This window comes from Sorex fumeus, unplaced genomic scaffold, assembly GCF_029834395.1.
Source record: "Sorex fumeus unplaced genomic scaffold, SorFum_2.1 ptg000086l, whole genome shotgun sequence".
NCBI lineage: Eukaryota > Metazoa > Chordata > Mammalia > Eulipotyphla > Soricidae > Sorex > Sorex fumeus.
Window position 1 is genome coordinate 29,666,547 of NW_026606143.1, and position 15,705 is coordinate 29,682,251.

Consider the following 15,705-nt stretch of genomic DNA (forward strand, 5'->3'; position numbering starts at 1 on the left):
GTATAAAATCTAGCCCTATACTCTACAAAGCAGTAAGACCTCCCAGTGACCTACCCACATGTCCTCATCAGAAAGGGATCCAAATTTAATAGGCTGATATTTTTTTCTGGCTACAATCTACTTTGACCTCCTCCAAAGCAATAGATTAAAATTGTATGAACCACTTAGCTGTGGTTCATGCACTAAATGGACAATAGCAGATACATTTTAACAAATATTGCCTAGGGATTTATTTGGTTTGGGTTGGTATTCCAAAGAAACATGCAAAGTTTAATTCTTATATTCCATTTCTAAAATCCTATAACCTGAAGAGACATTGTCTGGATCCCAACAATGCCCAAATAATGAAGATACATTAACAATAAAAATCATCAGGATTATAAGAGCCTAAAGCAGTAGGCGACAAGCACTCAATGACACCTCTACAGGGCACCACACAGCTTCTCTCTGGATGGCAAAAACCAGTAGTCCAGCTACCAGAGCCGGCAGGAGTTCATGCCTCTGTTCATTGTGGAATTGGGTGGACAATTAAAAGCTTTCTGGAATTCTTCGAAGTTGCTAATTGCACCATTGACCCTGAAAAAGAGATGTTAGAATATGTGTTACTCAATTCTTACACATTAAAAAAAATTCTTACACATCACCAGGTTCTGGGTAAAACTGTAGTAGAATGTGTCTCACCAGGATATGGATTTCACTTAAAACTGTTTACAGGGAAATAAAGTAAACTTCAAATTGTTAAGTAATCATGCCCAGTAGTTTCTTCACAAGAATTTTTGCTGCAAATATTTTTACTGCATGACCAATCAGTTGTAAGATAATGATTCAAAGGAATGAACAGAACTCAGACTAGAACTAGTACCTTTTGGATGACAGGAAAATCCTCCTATTAATTCCCTTAGATATGTTCAAATTTCTTTATCTTTAAAATTTAGAATGATTAGATTTACAATTACATACAGGCCTGTGTAGTCCTTTGAATGTACAAATTGCTACAAATGATTATATTTACACTTGTAGTACTTACATTCTAGGAATTCCAATTCCTATGTAGGCATAAATTCCTATGAAATCATAAATTCCCACAAAGAATAGGATTTACCAGAGTTTAACTTCTCTTGTTTTTATGGAAGGCATAACAGATAGAGCAAAGTACATATATTTTAAATTATATCTAATATATTTTTCTTATGTGTAGACACCCATGTTTCTACTACCCAGATCAAGACAAAGGGTATTTCCAGCATGTAGAAGGTTCCCTTGTGTGTTCTAACTATAGTACTCTAAAGATAACTACTAGTCTGACCTCTACCAACCCAGATGAACTGTGTCTATTTGAATTTGCTATGAATGGACTATCTAGGATGCATTCTAATTTCTTTCAATTACAAGATTAATATGCATTGTTGAATTTTCTATCACTTTCAAATAATTCATTCAATTTACAAAAAACACTTTATCTATATCCTTATTAGGTTTGAAGGTTCCAATTTACCTAGAATTTGGTTCATGCAACAAAAGAATTAATGTGTGGTATCTAATTGTTGTCCATGATCAAAGCTTTATTGGAATATGCTCCAAAACTCTGGTGTTCTTGCAAGTTTCCTGACTGCAGTAAAGACTGTGACTTCCTCCTCAGCATTTTGATAGTAGCTCCCACTGGAAGTGGTATTCCTATTGTGTGGTTTGTGCTGCAGTGAAAATCTATAGCTACTGGATACATCACTAACAAGCCATCAAGAGCATCCCCCATTATCTATTGCGTACTCAATTGCACATCCAAAGAAATGACTGGAAATTCCACATTCTCGGTCACTGACTATTTGTTCCCTGAAGACTTTTCTTACCTACAGACATCTGAATGAGTGTAATGACCCGAAATTCTCCAAATTTCTTGTGCTTTAGCTGGAATATATGGGTAAGGCTGCATATTTTATAGTGTCATTCACCCTGGGCAAGTGTTAAAGATGGAATTTAACTGATAATTAGTATACATACCCTGGAAATTATCAGCTAAAATTCAGCATTACAGGCAACTCGTTAGTAAGAGGAAATTAGTTTCTAAAAACTCATCTGTTGAGTAATCTACTGTGTGGTTTCATGTGCACCATTTGTCAGTGGGGGCACATGTTAGACAATTAAAGACTGTCACTATTCATGACAGTTTAGCCCAGTGGGGGAGAATTTCCAACACAGTGATTAGATTTTTATGCTATTGGGTAATTTATAGTCAATTTCTGAGGCAAGGTCTTAGGAATAAGATATGAGAAATTTTAGATAACTTTCCAACAATATGCTAATGGATTCATTTAAACATTAAATATAAAGATATCCAGTCATAATATGTTCTAAGCAAATAAGGAATAAATATAAATTAGTTTCTTGGATTTCCCTTTATAATATTTTCCTGCCACCATAAAAAATTGCTTCAAACTATGCTAGAAAACTAGAATAGGGTAATAAATATTTTCCTCAATTTTATTTTTACTTCATATTTTATACATTCGGATAATTAAATCATATTGTAAATCATAATCATTTTTCCTTCATATATAAGCAATTGTTTCAAAATATGAATCAAACTAAAATCCAAGAAGTGTTTTACTCTAGATATAAAATATAATAGGAAAATATCACCATATATCTTGCTTTGTGTTCAGAACTATTTAGAAATTGGACACTCATTCATGACTACTAGTTGATTGCATGAAAGAACAAAAGACACTAAATAGGCTATTTCATAACACAAAGTAACCCAGAACTCCAGGTCTTTTAGGGCACAGGGCATAAAACCTAACCCTGCCTAAGAAAATATACTTTTTGGTGTGGGGACAATAAATGGGTAGTTTATTGTCCCTGTTTATTGGATGGGGACATCCAATGTTTATTGAATGTACCAAAGCTCACCAAGTACTCCAGCATTCATGACACCTATGGATTATGCCTTTCAAATTCTGGAATCTAATCAGTGGGTTTAGTATGAAAGCTACGCATCCAGCTACAATCTGGATGATAAATTTCCTTTAGAGTCCTATACAAGTTCATGGCTATGTTGATACAGCACTAGACTAGAAGTATGTACCATTTTCCCCTACAAAAATTTACTTAAGAGAATGGGGAATGAGCCCAATTCCTACAAATGAAATAAAAGATGCTTAGTTTCTGTTCTATTTTTAAGCTACAATATGGAGATACCACCCATATTGTACTGAGCTTCTGTTTAGATCACCCATTTGGTGGAACACTGGGATGGCTGGGTAAGGGAGTAGTCAACCATTTACATATTTACCTAAATTGAGGGGGGCTGTGAGCACCAATTTGGACCTGTTCTCGGGCAGCTTCTGGTCTGTAGGAATTGCACCTCACCTAGAAGAGAAAAGTATTCCAATAATTATGTTTCCACTCCAATTACACATTTTTCATTGCCTTAACTGCTCCAAATTATATGGGAGTAATTTGAGAATCAATGGATGACAAAGAATTTTAGTAGATCAGATAAAACCCTCATCAGTAGTAACATCTATTATTTTAACCCCCAGAGCAGAAGGTTTATCATAGTGAATAATTCTACAATTTGAGTACATTAGGAAGGTTTCCAGACAAATGCTCTAAATCAAGAGAATAGTTTATGTGCCCAGGAATTGAGCAATGTAGTCATTCAATTATTGCAATGCTTAAATATAATGACTCTTATCAAATTTACCCATACACATCCAAACCAATAAAGTGAGGAAACCCTCTATTATTGAGCTTGGTCATCAAAAATGAGTATTTTCACCCTAGGCGTCTTGCTTGCCTTACCATACTCCAGAACTTTGATGGGACTTCCCCATCTCCTCCGGAGGTAGGCATGGGTATAAGACTTGCCCTGACCAATGAAGTGTGAGCTGAAGTGACATATACCACTTCCTGATATAAGCTTTAAAAATACAGACAGAAGTTTTTAGAAACATTAAGAACAACTTAAGATGCTACATTAAGAGCCAGTACACATCACCTCACCTTTATTTTTGTTTTTTTGTTTTGTTTTTGTTGTTTTATGTAGGAGTACTGCTATTTATTCATCCACTGATTAGCTGATTGAATTGGGCATGAACTGCACCTTACTTTTTTTCATAATTTTATTTATTATTTTTTCTTCTTATATTTATTTATTGAATCACTGTGGGAAAAGTTACAAAGCTTTCAGGTTTAAGTCTTGGTCATACGATCATCAAACACCTTTCCCTTCACCAGTACTCATTTTTCACCACCAAGAACCCCAATATACCCCCTCTCCCACCCCTCCCAATGCCTGTGAGGCAGATGATTTCTACTTAACTCTTCTCTACATTGATTACATTCATTATTTTGACAAAAGATGCACCATTATTGTTTAGAATTTCCCCTCCAACAATCAGACCTGCTGAAAAGGCATTGTGAAATACTTTGTTTTCTATAGCTGGTATGAGAATCATATAATGTCATATAATGATTTTGGATTTCTGCAAAGAGCCAGATAATTATGAAATTGGTTTCTGTGCGTCTGGTGTTATGGCTGTGCTGGAGAGCCACTCGTGGGGGCAACTCGTGACCTCAGTAGGGCGTGAAGGACGATCCAGTACCACCCCCCTACCCATGAGACTGCAGTTCTTCCTCACCGCCAACTCATACCTGGCTTTCCAATAAGCTCTGAGGTGGCGGCCACCTTGCTGCGGGGGGGGGGGGGGAGGGAGAGAAGGAGGAAGGGAGCAACACCCTTTCCCTCCCGGGGAGGCATGGCGCCGTAGTTTAACGCATGGACCATAAACTTTTCTGCCGCAAGCGGGCTCTGGACTAAGTCCTTTTGCCTCTGGAGCCATGGCCGTGCCGGAGAGCTGCTCATGGGGGGCATCTCGTGACCTTGGTAGGGCGTGAAGGATAAGCCGGTACCGTCCCCCTTCCCATGAGACTGCAGTTGCCCTGTCACCACTGTATCTCATCTTTCTTTGCTACTCCTTGTAGTGTTGATAAACACTCCTAATCCTTTCCTCTTTTCCTACTCCATGGGAGTGTCGATAAACACTCCTAAACCCAGATCTTTATGTGACAACTAGAAGCAACTAGAGTTTTTCTGCTGAGCTATAATGAATGTGGTGCATGAATAAAAATAAACCCACCTTGTTTTTGCACCTTCTAAATCCTGATGTGAAATGTGTCTTGAAATATGTACGATACGGTCCTGAAGTATAAATGACTATAATGAGGGAATTCCATGTGAAGGAAAAAAATAGAGGCAAAAATAAAATCAAAACACCCAAGATATTGAGTTTTGCTGGATAGCATGGCGGGATAGGAGGTAGGCATAAAGGACACCAATCAGAGAGCAGAGCAGAGGGGATGGTGACGAACATCACAATCCAGGGGAAAGTTTTAAAATCTGCATTTAAGCATTTTTTAGAGCAGGAAAATTTAAAAAATCACTTTTTAGATTCCTTCCAAGTAACGTTCAGGGATCTGGGGTTCATTTGACTGGCAGTTCTATGTAAGGGCCCAAGGAATGTGGTGCTTCTTGAACCCCCCACAGTGTCAGGGACGACCAGGGTCACCCAATAGTGCTCAAGAGACTCCAGGTCTCCACTATGGAACTGGGTTGATACACCTTCAGTTCTATACTATCTTCCTGGTCCAATAAAAACTGCATTTTAAAACATTTGATCTCATGGGAGTGTATGGTGGGAGGAAGATGTGTGACTATTTAGAAGATAATTTATGGGTCCAACAAAGAGGCTCAGTGTCCTCTAATGAAGTAGAAATGGGAATGGAGAATAGAAAGATAATAAAAATATATGAAGAAAAATAAGTTGGGAAGGGTAGTTATTTGGGTCCCTCTGGTGCTGTTCAGGGTTTACTCTGTTCAGTGCGTGGCTCTGCCCCCAAGGATCACTCCTGATGGATCCTGAAATTAACCTGGGGTTGACCATGTGCAATGCAACTGTCTTAACACCTGTACCATTACTGCAGCCCATAAAGATATTTTTAATAAAAAAATTTATAGGGACCAGACCCAAGGATGTTCAGGGACCGCAAGCAATCCCTATGGTGGCCACCAGGTCCACACTCATCAAAGTGCTAAGGGATCATAAGAACAGCATATAGTGGCGCTACTTACCACCAGTGCTACACCCAAGAGTCCTCAGAGATTAACAGGTTTAATATCAATAGCCCTGGGGACCGTTTGTTGTGAGGCATCAAACTTGAGGCCTCACACATGAAAGGCATGTATTCTATCACTTGAGCTATCTTCCAAGCCTCATTAGAAAAAAAAATTAGCAGCAACTGTAGACATATAGGGAGTAGGAAAGATTATATACTCCATTGGCCTATACTGTGGCTCTAGAATGTAAAGATTTTGTTATAATCTGAATCCCAAATTTCCTTATAAGATAGCTAATGTGAAGTTGTTTCTAGCATTCAATTTTAGCTCATTTTTCTTTATGCTATTTCTTCTTACATTATTTTATAGCATTGTCTGTGCTTCATAGATCATTTAAAAGATTCCTGAAAGCATGCTATAGTTGCTACCATTTCATTCTTACCTTCCCAGGAGGGAAAATAACTTAAGTCCCTGTAAGCAGACTTGCTCCAATGGGTGAAGGATTTAAAAATCTCATTCTGTCAGTAGGAAAAGCTCCAAGATAAATTTCTCATTAGTGCTACAAAATAGCTTTCCATTTTCCCTAAATCTTTAGTTTAAAATAAATCAGATATGGTTTGAGATTTTAAAACAGGAATATATTTCAAAATAAAGACTGTAATGTAACTATCATTTAGTTTCCATCCTCAGTAAAGAGACAGTGTAGACTAGGATATAAGTAGTAAGAACTAATGGACCTTGTGCTTTTTGAAAGTATGGGTCAGCAAACTTTTCTATGTGTCAGATAGTAAGGATTTTAGGCTTTTTTGGCTATAAAGCCTCTATTTTGATTATTTAATTCTGCTTCTTCAGCACAATATCATTCTGAATACATAAAGGAGAGAATGTGACTGTTTTCCAATAAAACAGTATTTACAAAGACAGACAACTGAGCATTGTTGGCCCATGAGTCCTAGTTTGCCAACGCCTGCTCTAAAACATTCCAATTGTTTTGTGTGTATTTGTTTTGTTTTATTTTTGAGTCATGCCCAACTGTGCTCAGGGCTTACTGCTGGCTTTGTGCTCAGGGATCATTTCTGGCAGGGCTCTGGGGTCCCTAGTCAGTGCTAGAGTTCAAACCCGGCTAGGCTGCATGCCAGGAAAGCACCCTGCCTGCTGAAGTCTCTTTCCTGCTGGCCCCAGATGCTTATTTTAAATATTTTATCTAGTGCTGATACAAAAGAAAGTCTTCTTACTCAAACTGCATCAGTTTTATCCATTTTGGACAATTCATCTGAAAATTGAAAGTGTCTTCAATATACCTAACATGTCTTTCTGGGTGCTATGAGAATAAGCACCCAGAAAGAATAAGAATCCAGAAGTTTATCCATGAAGATAAAACTAAAAGTCTTCAACATTTGAGAATAATTACATATTGAACTGCAGGGTAATGAAGGTAATCTTAAATGAGCTGGAGACTTTAATGAGCATGGGAGTTCTCGGAGAAGTGTTTGGAAGATGTGGGGGAGAGAGAACTCAACGCGAATCCTGACGGATGAAGATGGAATTGGAAAAATCTGAGGAAGAGGAAGAAAGAGATTGTATCACATAAGGAAAAGAGAATGCAGACGCAGAAAGCCAGCAACAGGCATGTCATGGTGGCATGAAAACTAGGAGTGATTCAGATGAAGCCGTGGGAACTTAGAGCTGGTTTGGAAGAGTTAGACCATACTGAGGAGCACTTTGAAAGACATCTGGAGGTGCCTGGTCTCAATGTGGGAGACACCTGGAGGTTACCGCAGCTCCTTCAGTGACAAAAATGAAATAAAAGTGGAATTTCAGTGACACATATGAGCGACAGTGGTGGAAACATGTCAAAGTAAGAAACATAAAGCTGTTCAAGAGATCAAAGCTGAGCCAAAGAGATGACAAGTGGGATAATGGGGAGAAAGAAAGGTTGGCTCTGGAGAGCAGTTAAAAGGGTGAAACATCTAGCTTTTGGGAAACATGTCATAAAAGCAAGGACAGAAAAATCAATTAAGAACTTAAAATTAAGACCTTAAAATTCAAATTGTTTAACCTGAAAGACCCAAAAGGCATGAAGTGGGGCGGGGGGTAGGGGGTGGAGAGACTGAAATAGAAAGTTATGTTGCTGAAAACTAGTTTTGTCCATATTGGGGTGACAAATAATGATTTAAGTGTTGTCATGTCACCTTTAAGAAATTACTGTCGACAGGTGATAATCTTTTAATCATATGTCTAGAGATAACTTAGGATTTGTCCTGATGAAAATTTTGTCTAGACTTGAGCACACAGATGCAAATTTTACATATGAGGATATACATAAAAACCTTCATAGTCCCTCTTTGGCAGCTTGGAAAAGAAGGCCTAAACATTTGAGGGTTGTGTCTGGGATTTTTTTTGTTTATTTCTTTAATTGAATCACAGTAAGGTACAATAGTTACAAAGTTGTTCATGATTGGGGTTCAGTCCTATAGTGTTCCAACACCTGTCCCTTCACCAATGTTCATTTTTCACCACAAAGACTGGACAGAAACCGGATGCTGAAAGTAGGTAAAGGGATATATATATATATATATATATATATATATATATTAACCTTTTATTATCTGTATTGGAAATCATCATCCCCAAAAGGAAAGAGAGAGACAGAGACAGAGATAGAGAGACAGAGAAAGAAGAGAAGTGCCTGCAAGGGGGGGGGTAACTGGGGACATTGGTAGTAGGCCTAAACATTTGTGACATAAACTAGTGGCATAACCATTTACAACAAACTGACAGTAGCTCTAGTTCAAAATTGGACCCTATCGAGACCTTTCCATTTCTGCTCAAGAATTCATCAAATACAATAGAGACAGGGCTCTCTCCTTGCCTTTGTTGCTTTTTTTCCAGTTCTAACGATCTAGTCATAGTCATTTTAAGCTTCAAAGGAGGACCTGGAGGGTCCTCTGTACCAGTTGAACTTGTGAATTAGGTCAGCAGATGAGGCAAAGGGGACGGAAAATCCAAGAAGAGGCAAAGTCATGAAAGACAAAGGACCAGTCACTGGAGATACTTATCAACAGCATGAAATACATTAAGAAATCAGTACTATGCAGCTGTTAGAAAAGATGAAGTCATAAAATTTACATACAAGTGGTACTATATGGAAAGTATCATGCTAAGTGAAATGAGTCAGAAAGATAGGGACAGACATAGAAAGATTTCATTCATCTGGGGAATATAAAGTAACAAAATGGGAGACAAGAATAACCGAGAAAGTACAGGAGGTTCACTCCAGAACTTGGAGGCCAGCTGCACAGAGAGGGGAACACCAAGTAAAGGGTGTTGGGAGGATCCTCCCAGGATGAGAGATGCATGTTGAAGGTAAACTATAGACCGAACATGAAGGCCATTCAATGCCTCTTTTGCAAACCACAGCACCCAAAAGGAAAGAGAGAACAAATGGGAATGCCCTGCCGCAGGGGTGGGGTGGGATGGGGGGGTGGGAGAGATGCTGGGTGCATCGGAGGTGGGGAATGGGCACTGGTGGAGGGATGGGTATTTGATCATTGTATAACTGAAACCCAAATACAAAAATTTGTAAGTCTGCAACTGTACCTCATGGTATTCCACTAATAAATTTTTTTTTAAATCAGGACATGGGATTGCAGTGATAGAACAGCAGGTAGGGTGCTTGCCTTGCCTCAGTGCGACCCATGTTCAATCCCTGACATCCCAAATGGTCTCCCAAGCCTTCCAGGGGTGACACCTGAGTGCAGAGCCAGGAGTAAGCCCTAAGCACCACTGGGTGTGGCCCCCAAACAAAAAAATTGAACAAAAAGCAGGGCATGGTAATGAAATATCAAGTTAAGTTACCAAAGGGCTGGTGACTCACTTGATAAAAGTCAATAACCCTTCATGGAATCAGTTGAGTATGTCCCATAAAACTTTCAGAAAGTGAAATGTATTCTAAAAATGAATGAGAAGATAAATTTCTGCTAAAGTCAAAATTAAGTCATTAAACTTTTATATTAAATCTTTTATCAAAAGAGAAAGTCATAGTTCTAGACTTTATCTCAGATTTATCTTCTTTAGTCCACTTACATGAGCATAACTCAGGAAGAAGAGCTGGTTGTTGTTGAATGTGATGCCTGGTAGGAGTGGTTCCTCAACTCCCTGCCTCGTGTCATCTATCCATTTCCTATAAGCCTGTTGAGAGAAGCAGAATCAATGATGTTCGGCAAGAATAATTTTTCTTTTATGCTCTCATTATACTGATATTAAATATATACTCTACCATGTGAAAAATGCATCATGACAAACTTTCCTTTAAGAAAATAAGCACCAGGAGCTGGAGTGACAGTACAGTGGCATTTGCACGTGGCCAACCCAAGCTCAATTCCCAGCATCCCACATGGTCCCCTGAGTACCACCAGGAGTAATTCCTGAGTGCAGAGCCAGGAGTAACCCCTGTGCATCACCGGGTGTGATCCAAAAAGCAAAAAGAAAAGAAAACCAGCACCAGAAATGCAAGCCAATATCCTATTGACTCACAGTTCAATAAGTTCAACAAAGAGAAAAGCAAACAAAACCTGTATATTCAACAAATACCAAAGCAGCTAGGCCAAAATGTACTAGATATTGAATGACTCAAAAATATTTTTATATGCCACAAAAACCTTGTTCTTTCTGTTCTTTCCAGGGAACAAACAAGTCTTTCACAATGGCAAGGTTGGGTGGAAATAAATTTGGGGGTCAACACATTGACAATTTTACTTCATCAAGAAAAAAGGAAGGCTATCATCTTCTATCATATCATTTTCATTTTCTGTTTCTGCTCATCTTCATGCCACATCTGGTGGTGCTCTAGGGCTATTCCTGATTTTGTGCTAAGGAGTGATCCCTGGCAATTCCCAGGGGACCATGTGTATCAATATAATTTATAAAATAAAAATCTTTTAACTAGATACAGGAATGATATCACCTTGGAATAGCAACCTCCTCTTTACATGGAATTCATTTAACTTTTAGGAAAATCTTTCCACGTCATTTTTATATTTCTTGTTTTACCATAATCAGCCCAGTTGAGAATGAGAAAAATATTGTGAACATTTACCTGTAACAATATATGAGAACTACTAGCTTCTGGTCATAATTTAGATGTTTGGTATTTCAAGAGAAAAATATAAAATTCTGAAAATTATCAACAAAGTAATATTCAATATGATTGAAAAATGGGCAGGGGATTTAAATAAACATTTCACCATTTGTCTTAAACAACAGCCTATTCTTAGGGAAATGCCTATCAAAACCACGATGATATTTCATCTCCCACCAGTTAGAATGGCTAACTGTAAGTATCAAAAAGTCAAGAAACAAAAAAGTCAGGGAGGCTGTGGATAAAAGGAACCCTCATACACTGCTGATGGGGAAGTAATTGGGTGCAGGCACTAAAGAAAGTCAGGAGACTCCTATTTTTCAGCAACAGGAACCTCCTTTTAAAATTAAAAATAGTTCTACCATGTATTCCAGCAGTTCTACTTGTGGATATTTGCCCAAAGAATACAAAAACACAAATTTGAAAATATGTGTTCCCCAATGTTCATTCACATCAGTATTGTTCTCTAGAGCCAAGATCTGCAAGTAATATATATATCTGATGGTACATGTTTTGGATAAAGAACATGTGGTATAATTTTGACATATAGCAATTGTCACGTGTTGACTTTTATTAATCTATTTTTATACTTCTGTTTACCTTTGTGTTGTAACAAGCAAGATGAAGGGAATTTTTTATACCTGTTAAGGGATCAGACTTGGGTGGTGCGTGGGAAAATGGGGACATTGGTGGAGGGAAGTTCACACTGGTAGTGGGACAGGTGTTGGAATACTGAATGCCCAAAATAAAAGTATTATAAACTACTTGGTAAATCATGGTGTTATAAAAAAATTAAGTTTTGAATTTAAAAAACAAAGTTCATGTGTACTGCCCAGCTACAAAAAAAATGATGAATCCATGCTATTTATGGCAAAATTCATGAATACTTAGGGAATTATTCTAAATGAAATAAGACAGAAGGGAAAGATAAGTACTGTGCAATTTTACTCAAGTGTGGGATATAAAGAAACAAAGAACAGCTTTGAAAAAATTTTAAAAAAATAAGCAAAGCAAGGAATAAAAATGGTAAAAAAAATAGTCTCTGTTGCTAAAGCAATAGTACAGTGGGTAGGGTATTTGCCTTGCCTGTGATCACCTGGGTTTGATCCCCAGAACATCCCTTATGGTCTCCTGAGCACTGCCAGGAGTAATTCCTGAGTTCAGAGCCAGGAGTAACCACTGTGCATCACTGAATGTGACCCCCACAAAAATAAATCCCCCCCCACCAAAAAAAAACACATTAGTCTCTGACAACAAAATGGCTGTTACCAGGAAGTGTTATCAGGAAGCATGAAATAATTGGGATGGGTAGGACCATGGTTATAGATGGTGGATGGTAATTGGACATTTTGTGGTGTGATATGATATATACAGTTGCACGATGTGATATCTAGAGTTGCTGAGGCAAGAAGTAAGAACACCCAAAACCTACTCATTGTTGTAAACTAATGTTGCCTCAATAAAAATAAGTGATAAAAGCATTTCTAACTTCAAAAAAAGGGAAAAACTATATGGAAGGCTCTAGAAAATGAGCTATACATAAGGAACATTGATTTGAACCAAGATTTCTATGATATGCTCTAAATTATTGTGAATGTATTTTTTAAAAAAATATTTTAAACAAATGATTCTTTTTTGAAGTCAAAAAGAATTTTTTGATTTTGTGGTTGACAATACTATTAATATTGGTTTCCGAATGGCAAGTATTTTATTTGGTTTTGGGGCCACACCCAGCAGTGCTCATGACTTGCACCTGGCTCTGTGCTTAGGTAACCATGTGCAGTTCCAGGAATCAAACCTGGGTTGATGGTATCCAAGACTAGCACCTTACCTACTGGATTATTTATCTAGCCAGCAAACATTATTCTTCAGGATGACTTAACACCCCAACAAGAAAAAGGATAAGTTCAGTTCTATTCATTGAATAAGTATATAATACTGTCAGTGAGGAAATATAATTATTTTTACATTTTTCAGAATGTACCAAAATCTAACCTCAGGAACATGTCCATAGTACAAAATGAATTTCACTCATCTTGTGATTTTAAAATATTTTTTAAAGTTTATTTTTAAAAATTCTATCACATGTAACAATGCATACCCTAAAAGCTTCCCGAAGACCTCCGTTATCAGCAATATTTTCCCCCAGAGTCCTCTTCCCCTTCACCTAATCAAAAGAAAAAGAAAAAAGTTTTAAAATATCATTCAGCAAGAAACATAGGTATGACAGTAAAAAAAGGTGTCAAATTTCAAAAAAGAACATTATGCTCAATAAATCATAAGTGGTAGGAATATATTGTGAGGTGGAAAACAAACCCCATCAAGGTGCTTCTGATAGAATGCTTTCTATCTCATTATGCTACACACTTCCTTCTCATCCACGTCTTTATTCTCACCAATTCAGCCAGCTCCAGGAAAATGTTAATAGTATTATATTATAAGTGACTCAGGTTTAATAGGAAAAAACAGCAGAAATGTCAACATACTGAGTAGTTTATTTGACTATCTCATACAATTTGGGTATTCTCAGTGTTTTTATCTGTTCCAAAATGTACCATCCACACAGGAAGATGATTTCAAGGCCAACCATCAACCATTTTGCCTTCAGCAATTTCCATGAAAAATTAAAAGGATGGTAGTTCTCATGGGAAACAAAAGTCAAGTAGAAGTAATGCAGACCACGAGGCGGAGGTTTGCAGGATGACAAGCAGCCAACCATGGGGAAGAAATTCTTCCAAATATTTGAAGAGTTTCTTTTTTTAAAAAAATTCCGGTTTATTTTTATTGTTTCAGAGAATATTTATTCTTCATATTATTCTTGGTCAGCGATAGCACGGCGAGTAGCATGTTTGCCTTGCACGCGGCCAACCTGGGTTTGATTCCTCCATCCCTCTCGGAGAGCCTGGCAAGCTGCTGAGAGTATCCCACCCACAGGGCAGAGCCTGGTATGCTCCCCATGGCGTATTCAATATGCCAAAAATAGTAATAACAAATCTTACAATGGAGATATTGCTGGTGCCCACTCGAGCAAATTGATGAATAATGGGAGGACAGTGCTATAGTGCTATTATTTTGGTGTGGGGCCCCTACCCAGTGGTGCACAGGGGCAGCTCCCAGTGGTGGGTGGCTCTCTGGATTTCCAGGATTGAGCACCCATTACTGCAACTGCTATCACACTCAGGAAGTAAAGTAAAGGCCCTCCTGTTGATCATCGATTTGCTCGAGCAGGCCCAGTAACATCTCCATTGGAGACTTTGTTGTTACTGTGTCTGGCATATCGAATACGTCACCGGGAGCTTGCCAGGCTCTGCCGGGCAGGCAAGATACTCTCGGTAGCTTGCCGGGCTCTCAGAGAGGGGTGGAGGAATCGAACTCGGGTCGGCCATGTTGGCTGCATGCAAGGCAAACGCCCTACCACTGTGCTATCGCTTAGTTTGAGATAATCATCCCACTCAGAAAATATCAGGAGGCTACACTCCTCTCCGTATCTGGCTTGAGTATAGTTGGAGTAACCCAGCTCTTTGCCCCACGTGAACAGTTTCTATGTGGTAATTCATGCTCCAGAGACCTTTCTTAGGATCAAGCTGAGCTGAACTTCTCCAGAAAGCAACATGTTTTACGTCCTCATCCTCCTTAGAAGGTTTATCCTGAAACTAATTCTGCGATAAGTCATTCACTGAAGAAACCCCTTCTCGAAATCTGCTTCTGGTGAATCTGACCCAAGAAAGAGCGATTAAGGGAACTGCCCACACTTCTCAGGGCTTCAAACCCAAGCAGCCTGTCTCCAGAATCTTTGCTCCAAAATGTGATACTTTTGCAAGTCTCAGTTCCTCTTGATTCTGGCATTTCTTTTTATATCCACTCATGCTTGAAATTAATCTCCTTCTTTGGTCCTCTAAGATTGATATAAATTAAAGGTTTCGGGGGTTGCCTCAGCCTCTGGCTTCTTCTTACTCCAGACCACCTAGGTAGACAACATGGCTGTAAGGTCCCTCAGATATTCCTCCTCCCCCCAATTCACCAAAATCATAGAGTCAGGTACAGAGGATTGGGGTCCACATGGAGCCAGGACATAAAAAGCATGATCCTGTATATCCACAAAGAAAGTCACCCCCTTCTCCCGTGGAAACACAACTGAAGCTGTTTTCTGAAGGTTGAATGGATTTATGCTGAGTGAGGCTTGTCCTTTCTATTGTCCTTGTGACTAAGGAACACATTTGTCAAAATTCAGTTTCAAGATCTGACACTCTGATTAAAATGTATGCTGCAGAATAGTGCCTCTCACCCCAATCCCATCCTAAACACAATATCCAGGTATAAAATGGATTTAAAATAAGAGTCTGAACATTTTATGAGGGAGTATAGATTCTGATGTAAACTCCAATCTAGGCTCTGAGTTTCAATACCCTTGAATTTGTTTCCCTAAATGTAAAATAGGTGCACCTCTAGG

At 38.4% G+C, this 15,705-nt stretch overlaps 1 protein-coding gene across 2 annotated transcripts in view; it reads right to left on the reverse strand.

Moving 5' to 3' along the window:
• Window positions 1-473: 473 nt before the first annotated feature.
• PHEX (phosphate regulating endopeptidase X-linked) overlaps window positions 474-15,705 on the reverse strand; it is a 258,980-nt gene continuing 243,748 nt past the window's right edge. The window contains exons 19-22 of one of the 2 annotated variants that reach the window (XM_056131276.1): window positions 13,357-13,422; window positions 10,202-10,306; window positions 3,290-3,366; window positions 474-576 (exon numbers count right to left, since the gene is read on the reverse strand). In XM_056131276.1, the coding sequence (XP_055987251.1) occupies window positions 474-576; window positions 3,290-3,366; window positions 10,202-10,306; window positions 13,357-13,422 (351 nt within the window). The remainder of the gene's footprint in view (window positions 577-3,289; window positions 3,367-10,201; window positions 10,307-13,356; window positions 13,423-15,705) is intronic. The other variant, XM_056131277.1, reaches the window with a different exon arrangement.